The sequence below is a fragment of the Citrus sinensis genome, chromosome 1, assembly GCF_022201045.2.
Source record: "Citrus sinensis cultivar Valencia sweet orange chromosome 1, DVS_A1.0, whole genome shotgun sequence".
Taxonomy (NCBI): Eukaryota; Viridiplantae; Streptophyta; class Magnoliopsida; order Sapindales; family Rutaceae; genus Citrus; species Citrus sinensis.
Genome location: NC_068556.1, coordinates 5,332,253 through 5,342,691, shown reverse-complemented (window position 1 = coordinate 5,342,691; position 10,439 = coordinate 5,332,253). Strand labels below are relative to the sequence as shown.

At 31.3% G+C, this 10,439-nt stretch overlaps 1 protein-coding gene across 2 annotated transcripts; it reads right to left on the bottom strand.

The window, feature by feature from the left end:
- Positions 1-2,386: 2,386 nt before the first annotated feature.
- On the bottom strand, positions 2,387-5,326 carry LOC102630751 (uncharacterized). Of its 2 annotated transcripts, none has more exons than XM_025097927.2 (6): positions 4,977-5,326; positions 4,641-4,808; positions 4,212-4,461; positions 3,673-3,867; positions 2,974-3,242; positions 2,387-2,884 (listed from the first exon to the last, which is right to left on the bottom strand). In XM_025097927.2, the coding sequence occupies exons 1-6, from the start codon at positions 5,229-5,231 to the stop codon at positions 2,735-2,737; spliced, it is 1,287 nt and encodes a 428-aa protein (XP_024953695.1). In that variant the 5' UTR covers positions 5,232-5,326; the 3' UTR covers positions 2,387-2,734. The 2 variants fall into 2 exon arrangements, with proteins under 2 accessions (XP_024953695.1, XP_006475760.1); XM_006475697.4 differs by having other exon boundaries at positions 2,387-2,890; positions 4,977-5,324.
- Positions 5,327-10,439: the final 5,113 nt, after the last annotated feature.

The following is a 10,439-nucleotide window of genomic DNA, read 5'->3' as shown; positions in this document are numbered from 1 at the left end:
GCTATTAATCCCCCACTCAATTTTCAGTAATGTAATAACCCCCAATATGATTAATCTACAATACTCTAGTTTCAGTACATGCTATTAATCTACAATATCATCCTATTAAAAATAATTAAAATCACTCAAATAATTTCTCAAAAATTTCAGCTCATAAACAAAATAAATTCCGGCAAGTGACAGATCCGAGTGAGCAACAACGGTCGGGCAAGTGACAGATCCGGGAGAGCAAAGACGGAGCAGCAGCGATTACGGCGGAGACAGAGCAGCGGCAATGGCTAGCACACCAAGAGCGACCAAGAGAGAGTGGATCACGAGAGAAAGATGTTGGATGAAGATAAGGGGAGGGAGAGAGTGCAGATTTGCTGCAACTGGATCGAGAAAAGTGAGGGGAAAGAGAGAGTTGCAGTGAACTGGATCGAGAAAAGTGAGGGGAAAGTGAGAGCTGCAGTGAAGAGAAAAGGAGGAGGGTCACGATTTTCTTTTGTTTTTTAATTCATTTCTAGGTTTAGTTTGTGATATTTGAAGAACATGTTTAAGTTGTTTTCAGTTTAGTAGTTATAATAATGAATCCGGATTTTGTGTTTTGTAATCTGTTTTTTGAAATTAATTGGCCGAACATGTATTATATGTGTATTATGAAAATGAAAACGAAAATGCTGCGTGGAAAAGGGTACCGAACGGGCCTTAAGAATGCTTTGGGAATGAGAATAGGCTGGAATGAGAATGAAGAATAGAAATTAAATTTTAATGTTTACTTGGTAAAAATAAATGGGAATGAGAATATGCTGGAATGTTGCGTTTATTTGGCAAAATAAATGGGAATGAAAAAAATGAAAATCAATTTATCAAAATATCTATAATATTAATAATTAATTTATCATTATTAACAATATTATCATTATTGTTGTTGTTGTTGTTATTATTAAAAATAATATTAACAATAATTAATAATAACTATAATAATAAAGTTAATAAAATTTAATAATAATAATAAATATTAATAATGATAATATTAATAAAAATAATATTAAAAAATAATAATAATAACTAAAATAATAAAGCTAATAAAATTTAATAATAATATTATTATTATTAACTTTACTATTTTAGTTATTATTAATTATTGTTAATATTATTTTTATTAATATTATCATTATTAACATTTATTATTATTATTAAATTTTATTAACTTTATTATTTTAGTTATTATTATTAAATTTTATTATTATTTTTATTTTTTTAATATTATCATTATTAACATTTATTATTATTATTAAATTTTATTAAATTTATTATTTTAGTTATTATTAATTACTGTTAATATTATTTTTATTAATATTATCATTATTAATATTTATTATGATTAAATTTTATTAACTTTATTATTTTAGTTACTATTAATTATTGTTATTATTATTTTTTAATTAATATCATTTTTATATCTAGATAATGAAAATTACATTATTATTATTATTAAATTTTATTAACTTTATTATTTTAGTTATTATTAATTATTGTTATTATTTTTTTAATAATAATAATAATAACAACAAAAATGATAATATTATTAATAATGATAAATTAATTATTATTTTTATTGTTAATAATGATAATATTAATAAAAATAACAATAAAAATAATTAATAATAACTAAAATAATAAAGTTAATAAAATTTAATAATAATAATTATTATTATTATTAATGACATTTAAAATAATAAAATTAATTGTGATTTAAATGAGAGTAAGTTGAAAAATATGAAAAAAATTATAGAGATACAAAAGTAAATATATATTTCATTCTCATTCCCTCATTTTCATTCCCAACCCCCCATGGGAATGAGATTCTCATTCCTTATTCCCAAATTGTGTGAGATCCATACATTTTCTTCCCATTATCAAATTACATTTTACCAAATAAATATGAATTTCATTCACATTCTTTTATTCTCATTCCTCATGACCATTAATTTTATTGAGTCAGTCAAAGTAGTTGGTCACTACTCCGAATAATGTGCACAAGTCTGATTTATTTGTTATTTTTTAACTACGGTTACTATTTTTTTTAGTTATTAGTTGCACTTTCGTTGTTAAGATGCAGAGTCTTGCAGTGTATAAATTCAGCATAGTTTATTCAATTAAGGCATCGAGAAAATTCACAAACAAAAAAAAATTCCAGTATGCTTTTGGTGCAATAAAGATCTGCTGAGTAGCACGCCAGGCGTTAACATACAGCGCAACTGTCTTCAGTTCACGTCTCACTATTTATAAGCATAAACTACCAGATTTGCCTGAGCATAAGTTACTGCCATGCAACAAAAATTTTACAAAACGAAATTGCAAAAATGTAGTCCAAAAATTTTCAACCAGACACTCATTTAGGTAAGAAAATGAGACCGTGAAAATTTTAATTATCTGTGAGATTATGTTAAAAGGAAACATCATGGTGTTTCATAGATGTAACACTTGTACTAATGCTACAAAACTTGTAAAGATCACATTGTGATCTGAAACTGAAGCAAAATAAAACATTTCAATAATAGATAGCTCTTTAAAAAGGTCTCTGCTTTAGTGGTAGTAATTGCAGCTAGTACATGCATGCAACTCCAAAACTTCAACATAACTATGAAACACTTGAGAAAGTGGGAGTGGGGAAGGCAGCTGATAAAAGAACAAAACATACAGATAAATAGCTATAGGGAGGAGAGCCAACTGGTTAATCAAACCTCCCTCATCCCCTCCCCCTCCCCCGCCCCCTTCCCTTTCTTCTGCCCCTTCCTCTTCCTCTGCCTCTATTTTCTGTCCCGTGAACCCTATCATCTCTTTCATAACTAAACATGCTCATTCTGATATTCTCTGCCTGTGAGTCATGCATTCCGCTCTGCTCCTGAACAAAGAGGAAAACATCAAAATCAAACATTCAAAACTAAAAACAATAACAACAACAGTCAAAGACAAAAGGATATTAACATGAGAATCTTCCAAATCAAGTTGGTTTTGAAGCTGCCATGCAAGATCTTCATCGTTACTCGTATCTGGAAGCTTATGGTTAACAAAAGGTTTCGCCCCAGCTTTTCTCTTTTCCCACTCTTCTAGGGTGAAAACAGCTGGCTCTTCTTCTTTTCCCTTCCCCCTATATCTTCGACCTCTGGAATGTCGATTGTCTTGATTAGAGGTACTCATCTTCTGAAGGAGCTTTTGAGAAGCCGCTTGATTTTGAACAGGGAAGGATTCAACAACTGCCCAGAAATACAAAATTAAACATTAACTTCTAATAGCAAACAAATATAATCCACCCATTTTGTCTTGATCCAAGACTGTCAATGAATTTATGTGCTAGATTTACCCTTACAAGTAGATTTCTATCTCCAAAAACTAAGTAATCATGATATTCATATCAGTACAATGAGAGATGCAAAGAAATTTGGTCCCTCTCCATCCTTACAAATATCAGAAATTACCCTTTCTTGCTTGGAAAAGATATACCATCAATGGGAAAATAAACAAACAAATAGGCATCATAATGATTTCCTGTGTTCTCCCCATGAATCTGCATTTCTGGACTATTGCTTAATGCCATAGCAATAAAATTACATGAATTCAGGAGGCAACATAACACCTTATAAAGAGAGAAAAGAAAGTTTCAATTGAAATAATAATAAGTTGCACCTTCTTTTGGTCTTGCTTGTGAGCTGCTTGGGTCTTCTTCAGTTCTTTCTTCAACGCGTGTCACTTTCGGACTAGTAACTGAGTTATTTTTTTCCAAACCAGTGGTCTGCTGTGAAGTGCTTGGCATAACTTTGGTATTTCCAGTGGTTTCCACAGCAACAGGCTCACTGGTCTTTGCTGTAGACTCAGAATCATCTGCGAATGATCGCCTTTTTTTCATCACACATACCATGTTATGGGCAACAAAAAATGCAAACGACAATTATATAAAACTGATTGTCATTATTGATGCCAGATATTTGATCTGGAGAAATGTTGGTTGATCCGGCTCTCTATCGAGCAACAAACATTTTACCCTAGTGGAGAAATTAAACTTTGTTTTTCTACCACTACCTGCTAGTAAGCCATATTTAAAAAACCTTTAGAATATTAAGAAAAGGAACCATAAGCAAATAAAACCGCTATTGCAGTGGAAACAGTGAAATGCAGACCTATTTAGCAAACACACAAAATAAAACATTGTGGAAAGCACAGGTTACCATGATAGAATCTGCCACGCTGAGCTAACTGATGTGAAGGTGCCCCAATCTGGAACTTCTCAAATGGAGGAGGACCACCACCACCACTTTCCTGCGATGGCCTTAAAGATGAACGGGAAAAAACCGAGTATTTTCTATTCATCTGCCATTCTTCATGAAGTGATGCAACAACACCTCCTAGTACAGTAACCACATTTGGATTCAAACATACTATACCACTATGTACCGGAACTTTATTTTCCAAACGGACCTGTCAACCATGATCCAGCTATATAAATAAAAGTAATAATCACTACAAAGTAGATTTAGGTTGCAACTTAAGTGCTGCTTTCAGAAACCAAAAACATACGAACATATTCCACAAACTAAATGACCGAAAATAAAGCATTATACCATTAAAAAAAGCACGCTTCATGAAAATAAGAATACCTTGGTACCAGGAACTATGTCATAAGGAATAGAAGGTATATGAGAGTACTCAATCGCAGTTATTTCAATATGCCCATCTGTGAGAACTAATTTCAGCAGGCGATTGCTACCTGGATTTCCAGAAAATTCTTCGATACTGCTCCTGGATATGTCCCTCACCGAAGCTACCTAATTAAGGTAATAGAAAGGATTCAAATGAAATTCAAAACAGTCCAGCCAATATGAATAAAATATAAAACTTAATTCCCCCCCCCCCCCCCACCCCCCCAAAGGAAACAAGCATTGGAAGCCAAACAGAAAGCTATAAGCAAAGTTCAAGAGAGAAGAGGAGATTGCCTGGAGAACGATGGGGCCTTGAATATGTGAGAACTTTCGGGTCGGGTCGGGCAAGGACTTGCCTCCGATGGATTTAAGGTCCGTATTAAGCAGCTCGGATTCAGTAGAATCGGCCACCTTACGCGGGTCTTTATCATCGATCAAAGCGGAGTTTATCGCTATTATGGCTGTAACTTCCTGGATGTTACCGAAACACCAGCCTCTAGATCTTAGGGCTTTGATGACAGCCTCTGTTGATGTATCCCAAATCTCCATTTTAGCGCCTGATTGTGATTTCGCGTGCGTTTGATTTTGCTATATTTATACTTTGAGCAGGCCATTTGAAAACCCCCTCAAAATCCCTCGCCAGACCCCCCCGCTTTTAATTAAAATTACTTAAATAACGTAGCACAAAATAATTTATTTCGTATTTAAATAAAAATTTAATTAAAAAAATTATTTTAAGAATTTTTTTTATTCATTCTATTTTATTATTTATATTTATATCTCAAATTTTAATTAAAAATTATGAGAGCTTAGAATAATAAAAATAAATTGTAATAAGAATAAACAATTTAAAATAAATTTAATATTTTAGGATTTGGATGTGACTTAAAAAGAAACATATCTTTTTTTTTTGAGGTAAAATTTTATGGAAAAATAGTTAATTTTAATATATGAATTTATATTTTATAAATTAAATTGACCGTATTTTAAGAAATAAAATTGAAAATGTTTGTAACAAGAGTTTTAGTGGGCGTTAGAAGCTTTTACGAACTTGGGCCAGTGCAGAGTCAAGCTTGAGTTTGAACATGGGCTTGAGCTATTATTTTTCAGTACGTAAGAATCAGATCAAAAGCCATGCCAGACTCTCTAAATAGCCTACACTTTTCACCTTTTAGACCCTTGAGCATTACCAAAGTTCTATTGAAGCATATTTTACATAATTACTTATGTGAAAAAAAAAATTAAGTAGTTTACTACAATTAATAAAGCTAATAACCTATTTAAATTATGGGGCCAATGGCTCGACGATTGCTTTAATAATTGAAATCTACAAAAAAACCAACAATTTGGCCCATTTTTGTACCTAATCCCTACTCCCACATTGGGATAGGGTGTACTTTTGCCCCCATTATTTTTTCTCTGTTTTGTTCATCCCATTCTTCCGACGATTGCTTTAATGAAGCTCCCACATCTGAGGCTTGTCTCATGTGTGGGCGTAAAAAGTGGTCTGTGTGTGTGTGTGTGTGTGTGTGGGTGGGTCGAGTAACACCGGTCAACCCAAATTGTCCATCTCATATGTTCATGTCATTCTCTTGCTGGTGGGGAGTGAGATGACGAGATATCAACCGCTTCACACACATGGAATCAGGCTACTGGAGCTGTTGGATTTGCATGTCTACTTCACGATCATGGCAACACGCGTCATTTGATAGCTACGAGTCTCATAAGCCCCTCTTTTAATCAACTTTCACTTCCTGTCGGCGCATTTTCATGAGTTAGTACTGCTTATATTGACGATAATTAAACAATTAAAATAAAACGAAGCTGATTGATCCATTTGAATCTTCGATGTTCACTCATTCATTCACAAGCAAAGTGAGCTCAAGGCATAGGTTTGCTTACTAAACCTTTGACACCATCACACCGAAATGAATTTAAGGTGAGACACGCTTTCATTAAAGTCTTTTTAAAAAAACTTTACAAGATATTTAATTATTTTTAAATTAAATGATTCACAAAGCAAAGAAATTAGAGTGGTGATATTCGAACCCTCTTTATTTATCCCAACAACTCTTACTTTCCACGATACTCAACTTCATCGCAACAAAATCCATTAATAATATTGAAAAACATTCATTTTTAATTATTTTAAATGTTTTTCTTTGTTTTGCACATAGAACAAATGGTTTAATGAATAAAAAAAATTAACAAATCCTCAAATCAACCATGCCCGAGAACAAACAAAGAGAACTCAGCCAAATCGCAATTGAGATTATTTTTTCTCAATCAATAACAAGTCACCACTCATTTAGCAAAGCGTGTACCATCAGCCATTGTCTAATTGTTTCCAACCATCGAAGAAGCGTAACGACACCTCATGATTCATTTTTTAATTGCATTCAAAACAAAAGCAAAGTTTGGTTCATCAACCACTTTTAACCTATGGCTATGCTTTATGGTGCAGACGTGGAAAGCTTTCATTGCATTGATTCACAATCAGAAAACAAAACAGAGATTTTAGTGGCGTGCAAGGCAGATTTGGAATTCGGCACTGAGTTCTTGTTTTGGGTTCCATTCAAATCAGTGTTCTCATAAATGTTGTTCAATATATCTATGATGGATTTGGTGGTTGTGAAAATGGGTATATTAGTAATTGTTGAAAGAGAGAGCGAAATTGTGTAGATGAGAGAAAAAAGAGAAAGTTCGAAAAATAAATGCTTTTTTAATTTCTAATGAGGGCAAATTTAGGAATAAGAGAAATAAATTAGAAAGTGGGGGTTGTTGAGACAAAATTAGAGGGGAAGAGTGGAGGAGGGGTGGTGCAAATAGCACCATTCAGAAACTTAATCAATATGATTAAATGGTTTAGATTAAACTTGATCGATGTGATTGAAATTGATCTGTTCTCCTAGTTGGTTTTTGAACGATTAGGTTTAACCTTGGCCTTAAGAACCAAATGTGGCTAGGTTGTGCAAAATGCATGACTTCATGGAGGTTGGCCCAAGACAAGCCTAAAAGTGGGGTACATGGTGAAGGGCTTAGGTCTGACCTAGAACTTCAACATATTGTATCTTGGTTTTAGGCTTTGCTCTCCACTAGCGCAGGCTACGTAGTTCTCTTTGTGCTTAGTAGGGGTGAGCATATTTTAACCGAACCGATCCAAACCGATCCAAACCGACCTTTTGGATCGGTTTGGATCGGTTTCATTAATAAAAATACTGGTTTCGGTTTATTGGATTGCAAACCGACATCACTCAGTTTGGATTTCGGTTTGGAAGGATTCCAAACCGATTCAAACCGATCCAATCTAGAAATATTATATAATTACATTATATTTTAAGTTAAGCAATCTAACTAATTATATTTATTATTTTATGCAGATTTTGGCAAATGAAAAGTAATTGGGCTATAAATTTTGACGGACAAGATGCACAATATTTTAATTGTCAAATGTTGTTCAAGTTTATTTTAATTTTGTGAGTTTGTTTTGAATGAACAGGTTAAGAACTTGTTTATTAGGATGTATTATGCTGTAAACTTGTATGGATGTATTTTTAAATTGTTATGTAGATATCAAAGTAGATGTGAATAATATAAAAGAGGTATCAATTTAGATTACGGACACAAAAAAATAACAAATAATTTAGGTAAAATAATATAAAAGAAGTGAAATTTTAGCTAATAAGTTCAAACTGGATCCAAACTGATCCAGTCAGTTTGGATCAGTTCGGTTTGAAAAAATTTTAGGTTGATATCGGTTTGAAAATATTTCAAACCGATTAGTTTGGATCGGTTTGAGAATATGTCCCAAACCGATCCAAACCGAATTTGCCCACCCCTAGCGCTTAGGTCATTTAAGTGGGATTTTTTGGAGGAAAAAAAATTAGCCCGAACCCTATTTCTTCCTTTTTTTTCTTTTTAAAAGAAAGAAAAATAATAATATCATTTAGAGATGATAAATTTTTATGTTGGGATAAGATCCTACAGAATCCCATCCCATTTAGGATGGGATTGAAGTATATTTTTACATATTAAATTAAAGTGGAGTGAGACAAAAATAAAAAAAATAAGTATAGTCTTTATTTGTGGGATAAAAGAATGGCCAATTATAAATCTCATCCCGCCCTGTATATCCGATTAATGATATAATTTTAAAACTATTTCAAATTTTTAATTATTTTATAAGTTTTAACTTATCTAACGATCAAAGTTAAAATATAAAGGATAAAATTAAATAATAAAAGTAATATAACTAGAAAGTGAATTGTTAGCTAAAAGCTACAATTTAAAATTAATAATTTATAATAGTAGTAACCTTTCAGAATTAAGCCAGTTTCTCAAATTAATGTTGCATCATTATAGTTGATTTGATTTATTATTATATTATTAAATTATTGGATATTTTAATATAGTTGAAGTTGGTTACTGTCCAAATTTATAACTTTTGAAGCGTAAATCTTAATGTTAATATGCAAAAGAAGCAATCAGGCAATTAAAAAAATGTTAGTATAAAATTGTATTAAAAAATGCATATAGCCAAAATTATATTATTATTTAATTATTATACTTTGTATTTATTCAAAAATTTTGCTATATTGAATTATGATGATCCTTAAAAGAAAAAAATTAAAATTTATTTATTTACATTCAAAACTATTCAAGATAATGGGATAAAATGAGATATTTAGTAAGATAAGATTAGGACAAATTTCTTTTCAAAAAAATAAAATAAAATAAAGAGATAGGATTGGAATATTATTTTATCCCACTTGTATATATGGGATGGAATGGATTGGTCTCATACTTTCATTACTTCAACTTTGTGAATATATCTAAAATGGCACCCCAATTTCTCCCTAATTCCAAATTAAATATGAGGAAAAATGTGGTGCAACTGTGGTATCGTGCCACAGTTTCATCCAGCGGTTGGATCTCAATGGACCCCACCCATCCAAATGGATTCAACGGCTGGATGCAACTGTGGCACGGTACCACAGTTACACCGTAGCCGGACCCATTAAATATATATCATTATATATGTATTATTAACCTCTTACTTCTAGTCAACCAATTAAGTTATTATTTCAGGATCTTAATTAGTTTAATTTGGTTATCATTTGGCCATTTGGGTTTGCCAATCGTTTTTCTTTCAAAAAATATTTATTAAAATTTACTAATATTTATAATCAAAAGTATTTTTAAACATTATGGAATCAATGATAAAATAACATAGTTTTATACATATGTGTCCAAAACATGCCGAATCTACTTTTAAATATTTGGTAGAAATTAACATTCAAAATACACAAAAAAAAACTTGAACCATTAAAGTCAAATCAACTTTTGCAATATACAAAAAAAAAAAAATTATGGACTAGACTTATGCATAATTTAAATTTTTAGGCAATAATAACTTGTATAATCTTAGCTAATTAAAAAAAAAAAAAAGATGGTATCAATTGTCATGGAAGAAAAAAGAAAATTATGTATTTTTTTTCATATTTTTAAAGCTATAAAAAGTATGTCGCCAATAATTCCTTAATTGAATTGGTTAGGATATCCTCCCATTTGCTTAGAATGAATCTCCCCGATGTTATAATCATGTCCGCAAATTAACTAGCCGCAACAGTTTGATGATATAGCCCAATGCTATTTTAAATTTATGGCGTATCGACTTTTTTTATGATTTAAATGTATTACCTAAAATTTCAGGCCCATAATTCATATATATACAATTATGACAATTAATTCCAAGAT